Genomic DNA, 19362 nt, shown 5'->3' with positions numbered 1-19362 from the left:
CCATCCTCCTCCACTTTCTTCATTGCTTCAGCATATGACACRCTCTGCACTACTCTGACCCTGGCCACCTCAACCTGCRTCTCTAGCACCGGAGACGCCCGATCCCCAGCGACATGAGCACCCCTACAATTGACAAACAACTTTATCCACCAAATCTTCACAATCCTCTGTCACATGAATCTCCCTCTTACACACTGGGGCAACATGACCATAAACGTTGCTCCTGAAATAGCGCAGTAGATTCTGCACAAAAGCTCTAACAGGATAACTGATATATCCTAACATGACTTTGTCTGGTAGAGACTGACTCAAAAGGACTGACAATGACTCCTCTGTTTCACCATGCTCCCCACTGGGTGTGCGTGGCACCAAACAGCAGGCATCACAAACACCAGGAATGTTCAACTTCAATTGCTACACCTCCACACTTAACACTACCACATAAATCACTCCTTTCAATGGTGCCCTATTCCTAAGAGCAAAGCAAGAAACAGATCTTGACCCAAGTTGCGTGACACGAAGCACCTTTTCACTCTGGTCATAAATAACACAAACAAATTTCACAAGTCCACTACAGGTTACCTTTAATTGATTTCAGATTCTTCTTCTTAGGGATTGGGTTGGTGAATCGCATCCGACTTTTAAGGTGCATACACCTCCACCTACTGTAGTGGAGGGTGAGGCCAGGCACAGCCTAACTACACAAAATTGTTCCTTAGTCCTGTTCCTCTAAGAAAGTMAAATAGAGCCCTAAACACCACTTCCCTCCCCCCACTACACCACCCAAACCCCAACCCTGTCCAGCCTCTCTAACCCTTTCACACAATCTCTCCCTATCTACGATATATAATTCCCAAAATATCAACACATGCTCCACCGTTTCCTCCACCAAACAGTCATCACACAGACCTGTTTCKTGTCGCCCTTTCACAATGTGGCATTCAAACCTGTATGGCCAAACCGTAGTCTACTCCACACAACTTCCTCTCACCTACATCCCATACTCCCCACTTCTTCCTTTACTGATCGTTGCACGTGATAAAATTGGCTCCCCTTACTACTAGCATCCCACTTCCTTTGCCAAAAATCGAGCCGTTTTGCTCGGATCAAGGACTTGAATTCCCTGCGGCCCAGCGGGACCTGAATATATACCCCCTCTCGCCTCACAGCACTCTTAGCCAACACATCATCCTTCTCATTACCCTCCACATGCACATGGGTGAGAACCCAGCAAAAGCTTACCACCACTCCCATKCTCTCCAATCCCATTAACAGCAACATCATCTCCACAAGCAAGTCTCCCCTATCTGACCTCTTCACACTACTCAACACTGCAACCAAATCAGAGCAGATCACCACTCTGAATGTTTCACCTCCTCCACCCATTTCAAACCTATAATCAAGGCCATCAACTCGGCCGCATACACTGACACATAATCAGTTAACTGCTTGAAAACMAACATTGTTCTTCTTCTACTTTAAATGTGTATTGGCGGATTGCAACCGTGATGTGCATACACCGCCACCTACTGTACTGGAGTGTGAAGCCATTCAAGGCCTCCCTATTCATCTATTCCTCTTATCTAGCTCTGTGTTTCCACCTACTGTTCTGGAGTGTGAGTTCATTACACCTCGTAGAAAAATTGCAATACCAACTTACCTTACTTACCCAGTTATCACTCCTTTCAACAGCGCCCTGCTCCGGGGAGTAAAGAAAGTCCCAGTACTTGTACCTAGGCGCTTGGGAAGAAGCGCCCATTCCCTCTGGGTGGTAGAAACAAAAAAATCATCATGAGTCCACTTCAAGTTACTTTCACCCAACAACAGTCCCCAACCTTTTCTCCGCCCAACCTGACACCACATATGGATCTTCCAGAAGGCAAGGATCCATTCTCTTTAAAAATCTCAGTCTCACTGGGCCAGAATCTTTTCTGTTCAAAATAAAACAGATCTGATCCCTACACAGGCTCAAGGGGAGCCTAGGAGGGCGGGCCGTCTTCCGGCGCCAGTGCCTCTTCAAGTCTTCTGATGTWAACACCTGAAGTCTCAAAAACATTTCTGCTGCAGCCATAAGTTTCTTTGACTTCTTTGACACTTGAGCCATAAAATTTATAACTGTGGCGATGAACGCCACAAAATCCACCTTTATAACACACAGGGTATCTTTTGAATGGCAGCAAACATTTACGACAAGCTGTGGTGCATCCACTACCATATATTCACAAGCATCACTTGTTTTCTCAACTCTTTTAATTGCCTCCACATAGGAGATTCGATTGACCGCTCTAACTTTTGCCACCTCAATCTCTTTCACCCTTACAGGACACTCCAGGAACTCGGGATCATGATCCCCACCACAATTGCAACACCACTGTCCTTCTACACACCGTTCTTCAATATACTCCATCCATCTGCACAAACTTGAAACATGGCCAAATTCTTTGCAATTTTTACACTGCAWTGGTTTGGGGAAGAAAGCTCTTACAGCGAATCTTACATAACCAAGTTTCACATTCGTAGGTAGGTGCTCTTTATAAATAAATAAAACAGGACGACAGACTTTCTTATTTTTTTCCATTCACGAACYGGTAAGGCGCCGGACACCAACTACACCAGGAATTCTCTTCATGTATTCAATTTTAACATCCATCGTCACCCCTGAGATGACTCCCTTAACGGGCTCTCTGCTCTGAAGTTCACAGCACGATACTTCTGTTGTATGGATTATTTTGAGAATTACTGCAATCTTACTCTGTTCTACAGAAATCCAATTAATCCGAATATTAGCACTTAAGGTTGTATGCAACCTTAACATACACAAATATCTATCCTCCACTCCAACTTCAGATAATTTCCTTTTTGTTACATTCTTTGACACTWCTGTTGTCCATTCATCTTCACCAATTTTGCTCAACGCACTGCTTGATTCAAACCTGGCATCCATTTCCACCGTCTTCCTCCTAATCGACCACTTCCCATTTTAGGGCTCTTCTTCCCCCGTCATAGTCGTTCTCCCATTATTAGGCTATATCTAAGCTTACATCTTATCACTTTTTGCTTTTCCACCAGATTTATCTGTATTTTGTGCATTTTATAACCAATAAATCCAGTCTGTGAACCTCATCCAGACAAACACCCACACAAAACCTATAGTTTTAATCCATGTTTGCAACATAACATTTTGAAAAGATTGGATGACGACGACCTTAGGCTGCCTGGTTGGCAATGGGCGGTGCTTGACTTGGTCTGAAATAGGTGTCGGTACTATTTTTGGGTCCCGGTACTYMTTTATTTAGGTGCTGGAACTTTAAGCCAATATTTAAGGTGTCGGAACTCAAGCTGTAGAACATTTGAGGTGCCAGTACAGTTCCTGTGAGCTTGGGCCCGAGTTAAGCACTGGKAATGGGGCCAATAGGGAAATCCCACACTAAATAGAATTTATCCAGAACCAATTAAGTGAAGTCTGACCTAAGTCCTTCTCTGACTGTACCGAACCATTGGGAAACCAGCAATCCACAACTTCACCCCCATCCCCCAACGTCTCAGCCTGAAGAGTGGAGCTGCGGGTGATGTAATGGCCTTAATTTGACATGATAATGGTTCGTTTATTAGTCTGAGAGAACAACATGAGAACTGTGTGCATTCTACCCATACTGCCCTGAGGCGTGTACATCTGTGCTCTGTCTCTCACTATGTTCCCATATTACTACTGCTGTAACTGTGATAAGAGTTAGACATCTTAGAAATTACTACCTTTAGAGACACTTATGCCAGTAATGCCACAATGGGGTCGAAAGAGTTGGAATTATTGTACATTTAAAAATGTTTATTCACCTACCAAAATTATATTGTTTATTTGTGACATGCTTTAGCTTGAGGTAGTTTCAGCCTTTTCTTCACYCTTGAAGATGCCATTCTCCTATTCAGACCATTTTAGAAAAGTAAACACAAAATTATTTGTGCGAAATTCCTTTATTGCCAAAGTAGACCTGCTAACAAGTTATTTGCCTGCCACTTTCTATTTTTCTTGCTTTATTGTGTTTCCCTCTCTAGAGAGATGTTTCACTCTTTCTCTATAACAATGTGTTTGTAGTTGTCTATGTCAGTGATATCGATGTCTCTTCTTGATGTCTTTATCATTGTTTGTGTATGTGTGTGTGTGTGTTAGAGGGAGCAGTGTGTTGGTACTGTAACACACGACAACAGAGACACTGCTGCTGAATGCTGGGAACAGGGCGGAACTTTTGATGCCGTCATACACTACATGACCAAAAGTATGTGGACACCTGCTCGTCGAACATCTCATTCCAAAATCATGGGCATTAATATGGAGTTGGTCCCCCTTTGCTGCTATAACAGCCTCAATTATTTTGGGAAGACTTTCCACTAGATGATGGAACATTGCTACGGGAAATTGCTTCCATTCAACCACAAAAGCATTAGTGAGGTCGGGCACTGATTTTGGGTAATTAGGCTTGGCTCGCAGTCAGCGTTCCAATTAGGTGCAGGCCAGTGAAGTTCTTCCACACCAATCTCAACTTACCATTTCTGTATGGACCACGCGTTGTGCATGGGGGCATTGTCATGCTGAAACAGGAAAGGGCCTTCCCCAATCTGTTGCCACAAAGTTGGAAGCACAGAATTGTCTAGAATGTCATTGTATGCTGTAGCATTAAGATTTCCCTTCACTGGAACCAAGGGGCCCGAACCATGACAAACAGCCCCAGACCATTATTCCTCCTCCACCAAATTGTACAGTTGGCACTATGCATTGGGGCAGGTAGCTTTGGACTCCAGAGAACAGGTCTCCAGAGTCCAATGGCGGCGAACTTTATACCACTCCGGGCCTCCCGGGTGGCYCAGTGGTCTAGAGCACTGCATCGCAGTGCTAGCTGCGCTACCAGAGTCTCTGGGTTCGCGCCCAGGCTCTGTCGCAGCCGGCTGCGACCGGGAGGTCCGTGGGGCGACGCACAATTGGCCTAGCGTCGTCCGGGTTAGGGAGGGTTTGGCCGGTAGGGATATCCTTGTCTCATCGCGCTCCAGCGTTCTGTGGGGGGGCGCAGTGCGCGCTAACCGCAGAGGGGGCGGGTGCACGGTGTTTCCTCCGACACATTGGTGCGGCTGGCTTCCGGGTTGGAGGCGCGCTGTGTTAAGAAGCAGTGCGGCTTGGTTGGGTTGTGCTTCGGAGGACGCATGGCTTTCGACCTTCGTCTCTCCCGAGCCCGTACGGGAGTTGTAGCGATGAGACAAGATAGTAATTACTAGCGATTGGATACACAAAAAAATTGGGGAGAAAAGGGGATAAAATAAAAATAAAAATAAAAATAATTAATAATAATTACCACATCCAACACTTGGCATTGACATGGTGATCTTAGGCTGTGTGCGGCTGTTCGGCCATGGAAACCCATTCATTAAGCTCCTGACGAACAGTTATTGTGCCGACTTTGCTTCCAGAGGCAGTTTGGAACTCGGTAGTGAAGTGTTGCAACCGAGGACAGACGATTTTTACTGTCCCTCTTTGAGCTTGTGTGACCTACCATTCACGGCTGAGCGTTTTGCTCCTAAACATTTCTACTTCACAATAACAGCCTTACAGTTAACCGGGGCAGCTCTAGCAGGGCAGAAATTTGACTAACTGACTTGTTGGAAAGAAGGCATCCTATGACGGTGTCATGTTGAAAGTCACTGAGCTTTTCAGTTTTATACCTGTCAGCAAAGAGTGTGGCTGAAATAACCAAATCCACAAATTTGAAGGGGTGTCCACATACTTTTGTATATATGGTATATTTTAATGTAATGGCAGCAATAGACAAACACACGTTCCTTCTGCTCGGCAGTTTTCTTTCCCCCGATGATTGTGAACATCCGATTACATCTGATTAGGAAGCACCGAGCTTTAAGTGTCCTCTAACTGTCAACTCAATTACTGAATAACAGCCTGAGAGAGGCAGAAACAGAGGGAGAGAATGGTGGAGAGGGGGAGTGCCAGATGAAAACACTGCAATATTCTTGAGTAGTTCAAGTACACACTGGTTGTGTGTGATGTCTGCAATGTGCTGTACTGTAGTTGGGGCCCAGCTGGGCTCATTGGTGTGTGTCACACATCCCCATTAGGTGAGAATTTTGGCTCGGATGCAGAAAGTACTGGAGGCTGTGTGTGTGTGTTTGTGCATATGAGCGCTTGTATGTATTCATGTGCTGTGAATACATGTACACTGAGTATACAAAACATTAGGAACACCGGCTCTCTACATGAAATAGATTGACCAGGTGAATCCAGGTGAAAGTTATGATCCCTTATTGATGTCACTTGCTAAATCCACTTCAATCAGTGTAGATGAAGGGGAGGAGACAGGTTAAAGAAGGATTTCTTAGTGTTGAGACAATTGAGACATGGATTGTGTATGTGTGCCATTCAGAGGGTGAACAATTTAAGTGCCTTTGAACAGGGTATGGTAGTAGTTGCCAGGCTTTTGTGTCAAGAACTGCAACACTGCTGGATCTTTCACGCTCAACAGTTTCCTGTGTGTATCAACAATGGTCCACCACCCAAAGGACATTCCGACACACTTTCGACACCTTGTAGAGTCCACCCCTCGACGAATTGAGGCTGTTCTGATGGGGGGGTGGATCTCAATATTAGGAAGGTGTTCCTAATGTTTGGTATACTCACTGTATTTCATGCACATACTGTAGATGATGTATTTTGTGTTTACCTCCTGTTATCCCAGCTTCCAGTTATTCCATAACTCTTAGAGAAACACTGATGAGCTTCCCGCAGGGACAGCAATCCCTCTCATTACCAATGATGGACGGAGCAGCAGTGAGACGATAATTGCAATATCTGCCACAGATTACAGCGTTAGCATTTTTTCTCTAAATTAACCTATTAACATACAGCCTTCAAAAAGAAAAACACCTAGAAATAGAAGCAGAGAGTTGCTCCTTGATGGTGCCTTCTATTGCATAATCAATCTCTTCATCTGCGGTACAGTCATGTTTTGAAAATGTACTTTATTCGAGCTCTGATGTGTGTTTTAGATACCTCAGACAGTATAGAGCAATGCAGTGTAGGTTATGATAGCCTGCTTGTGCTTGGATCACAGGGCAATCTGTCAGCGACTAGTTACAGAATTATTGTGTATTTGAAACACKCGTACAATCTTCAAATCACACAAACTTCAATACACACACACACCCACACTCACATGCACACACACGTAGACACATACGTCTCAAGTATTCTCACACAGTCTGACAGCAAGATAACAAAGCAAATGATGTGTGACTAAGAGGATTAAAAGTGTTTCTGATTGATCATCTGAGCAGTGTTTCCCTCTCAGTCACTCCCTGCCAGTAAAGATCTGGGGGGGAAAACGTACAAACTTCAATCTCCTCTCCTTCCGTTTGAGCCACAGTAATCATTAACATATTCTACCGTCAGCTTGCGAGCTATCAGAGCTGTGCGTGTGTGTGTACGTGATCTTGTGCTGCCACTGTCACATTGATTAAATGCTTGATGGTCTGTTCCATTGTCTTCCTGTTTAATTTACATAATAATATCCAGTAATTACTCAATTGTCTTCAAATAGTGCCACTTTTATGGATTTAAGGAATTTAATTTGCCTAGGGCCAAATTAGGAGGCAGACTGTATGCATGTTCCACTGTTTGTGAACAGTGTATACGGTTTAAAGGCTTGTGCGTTGTGTGTTGTCAGCAGCCTGGTCTGTGGTTTTGGCCTATGTCTCTTCTATGCATAGATACAGTACAATCCTCATTTCCCACTCTGTACATAACTCATGTCACAGCCCGACCTCACACCTACTCACACACATGCTTCACACTCTGCTATAACTCCTGAGTCTTGATGTTGCGTTAACACTAAAACATTTTTTTAAAATTTATTACATTTTTTAGTCATTAGCAGACACTCTTATCAGAGCGACTTACTCTAGGTGCATCATTTTTATTACATTTTTTACATACGGAGACAAGGATATCCCTACCGGCAACCCTCCCTACCCGGACGCTATGCCAATTGTGCGTCGCCCCACAGACTCCCGGTTGCGGCGCTGCGACAGAGCCTGGGCGTGACCCAGAGACTCTGGTGGCGCAGCTAGCACTGCCGATGCAGTGCCCTAGGACCACTGCGCCACCCGGGAGATCAGAACAGTCTTATTCAGCATCTCCGCTGTCAGGATCTACACTGCACCATCACTGATATACCAGTACTCACAGCTGGGATAGAGGGAGGTCAGTGGGGAGGGAGAGCGGGAGAGAAGAAGAGATGCGGAGCAACAAAAAAAGAAATACAGTACAAAGGGACAGAAAACGTAAGTGTTTCCATATGTTCTGTCATTCAGAGGAGCAGTCTTAATTTACAATGTCTCATTGTAGAAGAACTCATTCAGTCTTACTGCCTTCGTCCCTATGAYACACTGCCCCCTGCCACAGCTCTGCAACATGACACACTGCACGCTGACTGGACTGTAGCTGCATATCTGGTGTGATTAGTTGTGATGGCCACAAAGGAAGAATCATTTATGAATGCACATACATGCCCATGCATACATAAATACATAGATCAACTTTCCCARCCGAACATACTATAGATACATTCATTTTGTGCTTTTGGATGAGTGAAGTACATCTCAAACTATTTCAGAAAACAACAAATCTGATTAACAAGGTCATATATGCTCCATACTGAATACGTTTGAGATACAAGCAAATAAAATYTAATTTGGTTATGTGCCTCGTCTGCAGTGTTGATATAGCAGCACTACATCAATATCATATTCTAGACTTCTGACTCCCATAAACCTCAACTTTAAAAACATGATGAACCTCAAACAGAACCCGGGTACAATCATAATGATATTGTTTTATTGATAATGACAGATGACAGTGCTGGTGATTTTGGTGGTTCTGATGGTGATGGTTATCAGAATTTGTGGACGATCTCCATATGGTAGTGCTCTGTCCAAAAATGAAGACTCCAACAATTACAGTAATCACACCCCACACAGTGCACACCACCCTGCAGACAGGGAGAGAGAGAGATAGAGAGACAGAGGGACATAGGAGAAAGAAATGGGTGCAATCAGGGACATTCATGAATGTTTACAATAGTAACGCAATATTATGCAATTTATTGGACCAAACCTTCAGTTAACTTATGTTTTATGGGCAGTTTGTGATTAAATTCAACACCAACAGGTGATCTCATAACTTCAAACTACTCAACTCACCTGACTCTGGGCGACACAGGCTCTGACTGCATAGTGAATACCAGGCAAAGCACTGCAACACATATCTCAATGTTAGTTGACACAAGTTTTACACAAACACAGGATCAGCTCAACACAGGAACGCTTGTGAGTCACAAACAACCTCAGACACATGCCTACATATACACACACACACACTTTGTTTCATACCAGGAAAGATAAAGATGAAGAAGGCACTGATTCCTCCGATAACGCTGATGACCTCACTCATGTCAGGGACGAACATGGCGATGAGGAGGGTGACTGTGATCCAGATGACAGTCAGAATCACTCTGCATTGGTTCTCAAACGAGTGTGTGACCCCACCGTGCCGACGGCGACGAATTCGCAACATCAGGTCCAGAATGACAGACCTGTGCAATGAACATAAATTTACACACAGACTCAGTTACATGGTAACACACAGAAACAACCTCTTGTGCTGTTCAAGTGGGGCCCTACCTTCCCAACAGAAGTATAATTGGATAGATGGTGATGATTGATATTCCAAATAGCAGTCTGGCAATGATCATGACCACATCATTTCCAGGATATGACATTAGAATATCAGCCGCCACTGTATGGCCAACAGAGAAAGGGATATGACTGACAGCCTGTCTTGCCTGACAGCTCCCACAATAGCTCCTACAACAGTTGGACATCAGGTCCTGTTTGAATACTTCCTTGTATCCTTAAATCCATCCTTGTTTCCTTTAGGTATTCACTGCTCAACGCTAAAACCATCCAACTTCACCAATCAACCACTTTGATCAGTGATTACTTCAAGGAAGGAGGGATCCTTCCATGATTGACAGGCCAGCTCATCTGTAAGCATGTAGATGAGCTAGCAGAAGAACATAGAGATCACAGAGATGATCACCCAATGGGAGAGCTTCTCACCCAATGGGAGAGCTTCTTGTTCTCCATGCTGCTYTAGATGGCTATACAGGCCTCATGGCACTGCAACACACATTCATATACATTCTAATAATACACAAACAGAGTATAGGTGTTGTGGCAGTGTAACACACACAAGCAAAATGCATAACCCTATAGTACAGATACTGTCTCCAGACTTCAAACAGTTAAAAGCTTGTTCTGTACCTGGAAGCCTAAACAGATGGTGGGGATGACGCTGAACATTGATGCCAATGAATCTATTCTAGAAAACATAGAAGACAGAGAATAACAGATTAGCACACACAACATATGCACAAGTATACTCATAAATTTACTTGCCAAAGAAACACGTGCACACAAACACACATGCGCATACATACACACACTCACCCAAACAAACTCACACACACTCACTGACCCTTCACTGTGCTCTGGGGTAACGACGGCTGAATGTTCGTCCATCGTGTAGTATTTGACGATGACAGCCACACAGAGATACAGTTGAAGTCGGAAGTTTTCCKGAAAATTCCAGAAAATGGTGTCATGGCATTAGAAGCTTCTGATAGGCTAATTGACATCATTTGAGTCAATTGGAGGTGTACCTGTGGATGTATTTCAAGGCCTACCTTCAAACTCAGTGTTCTTTGCTTGAATCATGGGAAAATCAGAAAATCAGTCAAGACCTAAGAAAAACATTGTAGACCTCCACAAGTCTGGTTCATCTTGGGAGCAATTTCCAAAGGCCTGAAGGTACCACGTCATCTGTACAAACAGTAGTACGCAAGTATTAACACCATGGGACCACGCAGCCGTCATACGCTCAGGAAGGAGACGCGTTCTGTCTAGAGATGAACGTACTTTGGTGCGAAAAGTGCAAATCAATCCCAGAACAGCAGCAAAGGACCATGTGAAGATGCTGGAGGAAACAGGTACAAAAGTATTATATCCACAGTAAAACAAGTCCCATATCGACATAACCTGAAATGCCGCTCAGCAAGGAAGAAGCCAGAGAAATGTCCTTGGTCTGATGAAACAAAAATGGAACTGTTTGGCCATAATGACCATCGTTATGTTGGAGGAAAAAGGGGGAGGCTTGCAAGCAGAAGAACACCATCCCAACTGTGAAGCACGGGGGTGGCAGCATCATGTTGTGAGGGTGCTTTTCTGCAGCAGGGACTGGTGCACTTCACAAAATAGAGGCATATGAGGCAGGAAATTATGTGGATATATTGAAGCAAACATCTCAAGACATCAGTCAGGAAGTTAAAGCTTGGTCGCAAATGGGTCTTACAAATGGACAATGACCCAAGCATACTTCCGAAGTTGTGCAAATGGCTTAAGGACAACAAAGTCAAGGTATTGGAGTGGCCATCACAAAGCCCTGACCTCAATCCTAGAAAATTGGTGGGCAGAACTGAAAAAGCGTGTGTGAGCAAGGAGGCCTACAAACCTGACTCAGTTACACCAGCTCTGTCAGGAAGAATGGGCCAAAATTCACCCAACTTATTGTGGGAAGCTTGTGGAAGGCTACCCGAAACGTTTGACCCAAGTTGTCACGCCTGGCTTAGTATTCTTTGTTTTCTTTATTATTTTAGTTAGGTCAGGGTGTGACATGGGGTATGTTTGTGTTTTTGTCTTGTTTGGGTGGTTGTAGTGTCTAGGGGGATTTTGTTAGAGTGTATGGGTTTGTGTTGAGTGAATGTTTCTAGGGAAGTCTATGGTTGAGTGAATGTGTCTAGCTATGTCTATGGTTGCCTGAGTGGTTCTCAATCAGAGACAGATGTTTTTCCATTGTCTCTGATTGGGAGCCATATTTAAGGTGGCCATAGGCATCATGTATTTGTGGGTAATTGTCTATGTTTAACGTAAGTAGCTTGTGTGTGCACTTTCGTTTGTAGCTTCACGATCGTTTGTTGTTTTGTTTAGTTTGTATTAAGTGTTTCGTTTCGTGTTCATTTTCGTCATTAAAATAAAGAGAAGATGTATTCATATCCCGCTGCGCCTTGTCGGTCTCTCCACACGATCGTGACAGAATTACCCACCAAAGGATCAAGAAGCGTGACAAGCGGCAACAGGAGCAAGACATAGGATTCTTGGACATGGGAGAGATATTGGATGGAAAGGGACCTTGGGCTCAACCTGGAGAATATCGCCGTCCAAGCTGAGCTGGAGGCAGCAAAAGCAGAGAGGCGGCGATATGAGGAGGCAGCACGGAGGCAAGGCTGGAAGCCCGTGAGTACTACCCAAACATTTCTTGGGGGGGGGTAGGAGGTAGTGGGCCGAGGGCAGGTAGGAGACCTGCGCCCACTTCTCAGGCTAACCATGGAGAGCGGGAGTACGGGCAGACACGTGCGCTCTACTGCGTAACACGGTGTTCCTGTAGTGTGCATAGCCCAGTGCGGGTTATTCCACTCCCCGCACTGGTAGGCTAGATTGAGCATTGAGCCAAGTGCATGAAGCCGGCTCTACCTATCTGGCCACCAGTACATTCCTCGGGCCGGCTTACATGGCACCAGCCTTGCATGGTGTCCGGTTGCCTACATAGCCCGGTGCGGGTTATTCCACCTCCCCGCACTGGTCGGGCGACGGGGAGCATTCAACCAGGTAAGGTTGGGCAGGCTCAATGCTCAAGGGAGCATTACGCCTGACGGTCCGGTATTTCCGGGCGCACTCCCGCCCAGTCCTGTTCCACCAGTGCCAACACACGCACCAGGCTTCCAGTGTGTCTCCAGAGCCTGTTCCTCCTCCACGCACTCGTCAATGGTGCGTGTCTCAGCCCATTACCACCAGTGCCTACACCACGCACCAACCTCCTGTGTGTCCCAGAGTCTGTGCGTCCTGTTGCTGCTCCCCGCACTAGCCCTGAGATGCGTGTCCCCAGCCCGGTACCACCAGTTCCGGCACCACGCACTAGGCCTAATGTGCGTTTCCAGGTCCAGTATGCCCTGTTCCTGCTCCCGCACTAGCCCTGAGATGCGTGTCCCAGCCCGGTACACAGTTCGGCACACGCACCAGGCCTACAGTGCGCCTCAGCCGGCAGAGCCATCCGTTCTCTAGCGCATCTGAGCCATCCGTCTCTCCCAGCGATCTGAGATCCGTCTCCCCAGCGGCCATCTGAGCCATCCGTTCCCCAGCCATCTGAGCCATCCGTCTCCCCAGCGCATCTGTGCATCCGTCTGCCCAGTGCCATTAGAGCCGCCCGTTGTCCCGAGCCGTCAGAGCCGATCGTCAGTCAGGAGCGCTAGAGCGTGCAGACGGTTCAGACGAGCGATTGCAGAGCCGAACCAGACAGGATCTGCCAGAGCGCAACCAGACAGGATCTGCCAGAGCCGCCAACCAGACAGGATCTGCCAGAGCCGCCAACCAGACAGGATCTGCCAGAGCCGCCAACCAGACAGGATCTGCCAGAGCCGCCAACCAGACAGGATCTGCCAGAGCCGCCAACCAGCCAGGATCTGCCAGGGCGGCCAGCGCCAGCCAGCAATGAGCAGCCAGATCCGTCAGCCAGCCATGAGCAGCAGATCCGTCAGCCAGCCATGAGCAGCCAGATCGCAGCCAGCCATGGAGCAGCCAGATCCCGTCAGCCGCCATGAGCAGCCAGATCCGTCAGCAGCCATGAGCAGCCAGATCCGTCAGCCCGCATGAGCAGCCAGATTCGTCAGCCAGACATGAGCAGCCAGATCCGTCAGCTAGCCAGGATCGCCAGAGCCGTCCAGCCAGGATCCGCAGAGGTCCAGCAGGATCCGCCAGAGCCGTCCAGCCAGGATCGCCATTTAGTCGGTGCTGCCTTATCCTGGTCCTGCCCTTATCCTGGTGCTGTCCCTTATCCTGGTGCTGTCCCTTATCCTGGTACTGTCCTTATCCTGGTGCTGTCCCTTAGTCCGGTACTGCCCTTAGTCGGTGCTGCCTCTTATTCCAGTAGGTTTAGGAAAGCGGTAGTGACTATGGTGGGGTGGGGACCAGACCAGTGCCGGAGCGCCGCGCGTGGACGGAGGCCCACCCAGACCTCCCCTAGACTATGTGCTGGTGCGCCCGGAGTTCGCACCTTAAGGGGGGGTTATGTCACGCCCTGGCCTTAGTATTCTTTTGTTTCTTTATTATTTTAGTTAGGTCAGGGTGTGAACATGGGTATGTTTGTGTTTTTTCTTGTCTTGGGTGTGTTGTGTAGTGTGTCTAGGGGGATTTTGTTAGAGTGTATGGGTTTTGTGTGAGTGAATGTTTCTAGGGAAGTCTATGGTTGTGAAGTTGTCTAGCTATGTCTATGGTTGCCTGAGTGGTTCTCAATCAGAGACAGATGTTTTTCATTGTCTCTGATTGGGAGCCATATTTAAGGTGGCCATAGGCATCATGTATTTGTGGGTAATGTCTTTGTTTAAGGTAAGTAGCTTGTGTGTGCACTTTCGTTTGTAGCTTACGATCGTTTGTTGTTTTGTTTAGTTGTATTAAGTGTTTCGTTTCGTGTTCATCTTCGTCATTAAAATAAAGAGAAGATGTATTCATATCCCGCTGCGCCTTGGTCCGTCTCTCCTCACGATCGTGACACAAGTTAAACAATTTAAAAGGCAATGCTACCAATACTAATTGAGTGTATGTAAATTCTTGACCACTGGGAATGTGATGACAGAAATAAAAGCTGAAATTAATCATTCTCTCTATTATTCTGACATTTCACATTCTTAAATAAAGTGGTGATCCTAACTGACCTAAGAAAGGGATTTTTTATTTGGATTAATGTCAGGAATTGTGAAAACTGAGTTTAAATGTATTTGGCTAGATGTATGTAAACTTCCGACTTCAACTATATGTAGCAGCCAGAGTGCCCAGCACACTGAGTGATACAGAGAGAGACAGAGTAAGAAAGAGAAGGGAAATAGGGAGTCTGAATAACCATGTAGTGACCCAATTTCAAACACACACAGACATGCACAACACATATTACACAGGCAAGCACCACCGCTCCAACCGACACACCTGGTGTATTTCTGGATGCCAATCTCTTTGGGGATGGAGAGAGAGAGGATGAAGATGAGGCACATGATGAAGAGGTGGAAGCGTTGGTCCGTGTACCAATGGTATGGCATCTCGCCCTAAAAGTACACTGTCACCATCTCGTACAGAGACACACACACTTGAACACATACAGAAAACACTCATAGATACACGTTAAAACATATTTAGGACGTTGGTGATTCTATCGGTCTATCAGATAACAGCATCCATTTATAACTGTGGCTACAGGGCCATTGTGGGAATAGCGTGATGCCATGCCAACGCAGGCCGGGACGTTATCACTCACGTTTGTCTAGCTGGTCCTGCACCACCACCAGGAAGGCCACAGAGATCATGAAGAGGTTGAAGCAGAAGCAGACCTCACACAGCTGGCCGATGGCCCCCCCACACACCTCTCGCACTACGTCCTGATAGGTATTCTTTCTGCTGATGGACGAAGCATAGCCCAGGATGATCAATCCGCTGATCAGGAACACCAGTGATACCTGGGGGTGGGATCGGGTTGAAGGAGAGTGTTTTGCAGTACAGATATCATTATGTCTGAGCACATAAATGGTTCCAGTGTTATTCTCCCTTCCTCCCTGAATTGAATCCCTAAAATTGTTTGGATAAGTGATAGAACTTTGACAGGGAGCTCACACTTGGCAATTTAAATGCAAACCATGTTCCCCATCAATGATACAGTGAGATGGAAACCACTAGACTAATAGTGTGTCATAGCCCTGATGGAGTAAATCATCCATCCATCAGACACATACAGAAAGAAGCACACATACACAAGCACATATGCACACAAACGCACACACACAGGCAGGCCTTCGTGGTGGGTACRGCTGCTATTACAGTATACATGCATGAGTGCCTGCCCGACTCCTGACCCATGAGCCCTTCATTAGAGTTAGCCTGTGAAAAGATYCATCTCATTCACACCAAGGAGAGGAAATTCAACAAAGCAGGCCTAGGCCATGGGTGTATGCAGCCTCACACAGGCAAACACACACACACAGGGGTAGACTGGGACCAGAAATCAGTCCTGGCATTTTATTTTTATTTTTTTACCTGTATTTAACTAGGCAAGTCAGTTAAGAACAAATTCTTATTTTCAATGACGGCCTAGGAACACTGCCTTGTTCAGAGGCAGAACGACAGATTTTTACCTTGTCAGCTCGGGGATTCAATCTTGCAGCCTTTCGGTTACTAGTCCAACGCTCTAACCACCGGACCATTATTTTCTTTGAGGCCTCCAKACCAGCCTATTGTTTTCCTCGAGGCACCCATTATTAGCCAGTTAATGATAATTTTGTAAAACAGGCCCACTGGGCTAAAAATAGACAAGACCATCTGGCATTTGCCCAATATGCCAGATGGCCAGTCTGCCAATGTGACACACACACAAACGAATATGAGAACATGTAAGTATTAACAGGATGAAGTAAACTAATTTTGACTTTAATGAAGGGTGCAACAAGGTGCAAGGGTGCTATGACTTCCACAGATTTCCCATAGTGCATGTTTGATTGAATTGACACCAAGTTACAGCACATTTCTTGATTGTGTGGACCAAAAAAAATGGTTTTCTGTTTTATTACTTTACTCTTTTTTTTAGAACAATCTCACTATTTTGGTTATTGATTTTTGATTGCGCTCACCATTTCAACGCTGATGGCTTTTTTGACTCCTACCGCCTTCTCGAAAGCCCACGGGAAGTTAAGCAGTCCCGCGCCGAGGGCAGATTTGAGTATGATGAAGATGGCACCGAGACGAACCAAGCCGTGGGGGATCGCGCTGCGACAAAAATCTCGCCAACAGGCTAATACTCTCGCGGGCAAGTTATTCATGTTTGGCCACACAGGTCATGGTCCTTGTCCGTCTTTGCAGTACAGTTTCCTGGAGTCGGGATGGCAGATTTACCGTTGCGCTCCAAAGCGCTTCTGCCTTCAAGCCCGCCTTGTGCCTCAATAGAATCAATAGAGTGTGAGGATATTCATTTAAATGAAATGTCGCTGAAGTTTCCAGTCCCATCGAGTCCTCAGCGTATGGCTTCAGAAAGAAAAGTAGGCGTTCATACATTTGTGCTATATATACTGTATATATAGGCCTACCCTAGGTGGTCGCCATGATTACACCAGAGAATCCGAGGTGGACTCATAAAATAGCCAACACATTTCACTCTGAGGTGACAAATATGACACCAGGCTGCGACGGTTACTGTGTGTGTGTGTGTGTTGTTGTGTGTGTTGTGTGTGTGTGTGTGTGTGTGTGTGTGTTGTGTCTGTCTTGAGTGTGTGTGTGTGACTGGGACACCTGTAATCCCACTGGGTACATACTTAAATTCAACAAATATTCCACGTTTGTTAAACGTAATTTAATTTAAATGACGTGGAACCAACGTTGATTCAACTAGTGTTTGTCCAATGGGATAATATGTCCTGTTTCACCCCATACAGAACCAATCAGTCAATATAATCGAGAACAATCATCAGAAATCACGCGATATGAATCAGAKWGTGGGGCGCCATTGACCCACTAGTTGGTCAGAAGGTTCAAATCAACGTTTCATATCGTAATTTCCGAGTAGGCGGTAATGATCATTTTTATTGTGCTGTAACTGAAACTAGAAGATCTTCTGATGTCCCTTTGTCAAAAGTACGTAATTGATTTTTTAAAGTGTTTTTACCCCGGGATAGCCAGCTAATATGACCCATAGTAGGGAAGAACATTTATTGAGTGCAATTCGATCTACAGTAGGCCTACATCTACACCACGATATGAAACATTGATTTGAACCTTCTGACCAACTAGTTGGTCAGGCGGTGCCCCACTCTGATTCATATCGCTTGATTTCTAATGATAGTTGTCGATTATATCGACTGATTGCAATTGTATCGGGTGCCTGTTTTGTGGTTATCAGCTCATTGTCCAGTTATATGAAGAACGGCGACAGGCAGTGGCAAGTATAGGAACAGAAGAGCGRGGTACATAAAGGTGCATGTGCGTAAAAGTGATACTAGTGAAATTCGTCTAGAATTCTGATTGACTCTGACTACACAGAGGCCCACTGAGGGTAGAATATGCTCAAAGGAATTCAGCGTAAGAATGACTGGTGCCAACAGCAAACAGTATCACAGGAGCACATAGGATAACGGGCCGTGTGACGCATGCTGACAGCACACCTGACAACTGCATGGTTTAATGTGGCTTATTTGGATGATCTAGTATCCTGTTGCCATCCTTACAAAATMAAATTAATTGTATGATCAGCAGGTAAAAGTTTGTGATTTACAAGTACAAGTTGTACGTTTTGACAGATGGAAAACCCTCCTTGTTTGTAATGTAAACTTTAGGATCAAGAGCAYGTCCGAGTGTCAACTCTCAGGTGCAGCTCACAAATAGCATGCAGCAGAGGGCTGTCGGACAATAGAGAATACATTCTCTCAGGTTCTCCTCTTTCATTGTGTGTGGCATGCAATGTACCTGAGAGGAGAAGATGCAGGTGCTGTCTGGAGCTTCAACATCTACATCGTCCAAGTCAGGAAGATCATGTGGAGAGTCAAGTGACCTTTAGTCAAGGGACAAGGCTTTAGTGCTCTAAATTAAGGTTAGAATCAAGATCAAAATTATATGAGTCTGGGGCAGTCTGTGCTTTTGGATAAGACGCTGATGGAGAGAGACATTCTTTTTGCTGATAATGTAAATGAGTACATTAGCAGTTWAAAAAAAATCACATTACATGTAACTGATTACATGTAATCAGTTACTCTCCAACCCTGATCTATGATCACCTCAGCTGTCAGATTTTGGCTGGCCACATACTGACCACTCTCTCTAACTTCTCCCTTTTTTGTAGTTGATTTCTTTCGCAATGCTACCATACCTGTAGACTTCCAGTCATTGTGCTCACAATGACTTGCAAAACTACCTGCTCTTCATACTGCATGCAGAGACACAAAAATTGTATCTATGAGTTCATCTGACTCTGGTTAAATAGGAGAAGGACTTAAATGTCGTTATTTCGCAGTATCATTACTTTATTCTGCTGCTGTGCTTGTTCTCCCTCTGGCTGACCTCTCACCCTCTTGTTGCTAGCTCTCTAGCTGATCTCTGTCCAGATCCTCTCTTTCCGGATGCAAATGTATATAAATGTGTGTGTGTGTGTGTGTGTGTGTGTGTGTGTGTGTG

At 45.5% G+C, this 19362-nt stretch overlaps 1 protein-coding gene across 3 annotated transcripts; it reads right to left on the bottom strand.

Moving 5' to 3' along the window:
- Positions 1–9560: 9560 nt before the first annotated feature.
- Positions 9561–17206, bottom strand: LOC111974446 (putative sodium-coupled neutral amino acid transporter 8). Of its 3 annotated transcripts, none has more exons than XM_070447311.1 (5): positions 16833–17206; positions 15470–15668; positions 15145–15260; positions 10378–10435; positions 9561–9647 (listed from the first exon to the last, which is right to left on the bottom strand). In XM_070447311.1, exons 1-5 carry the CDS (start codon positions 17019–17021, stop codon positions 9628–9630), a joined length of 582 nt encoding a protein of 193 aa, XP_070303412.1. In that variant the 5' UTR covers positions 17022–17206; the 3' UTR covers positions 9561–9627. The 3 variants fall into 3 exon arrangements, with proteins under 3 accessions (XP_070303412.1, XP_070303413.1, XP_070303414.1); XM_070447312.1 differs by lacking the exon at positions 9561–9647 and adding an exon at positions 9970–10233; XM_070447313.1 differs by lacking the exons at positions 9561–9647; positions 10378–10435 and adding an exon at positions 14946–15001.
- Positions 17207–19362: the final 2156 nt, after the last annotated feature.

Source organism: Salvelinus sp. IW2-2015, linkage group LG15 (genome assembly GCF_002910315.2).
Source record: "Salvelinus sp. IW2-2015 linkage group LG15, ASM291031v2, whole genome shotgun sequence".
NCBI lineage: Eukaryota > Metazoa > Chordata > Actinopteri > Salmoniformes > Salmonidae > Salvelinus > Salvelinus sp. IW2-2015.
This window is presented reverse-complemented; position numbering and strand designations above follow the sequence as displayed.

Excerpts from the sequence above, each read along its gene's own strand:
- LOC111974446 (XM_070447311.1), bottom strand. The coding sequence starts at position 17,021 with ATGAATAACTTGCCCGCGAGAGTATTAGCCTGTTGGCGAGATTTTTGT. Across the intron at positions 15,669-16,832 it reads AAGCCATCAGCGTTGAAATG|GTATCACTGGTGTTCCTGAT; the intron begins GTGAGCGCAATC and ends TCCCACCCCCAG. Across the intron at positions 10,436-15,144 it reads GGCATCCAGAAATACACCAG|AATAGATTCATTGGCATCAA; the intron begins GTGTGTCGGTTG and ends TATGTTTTCTAG.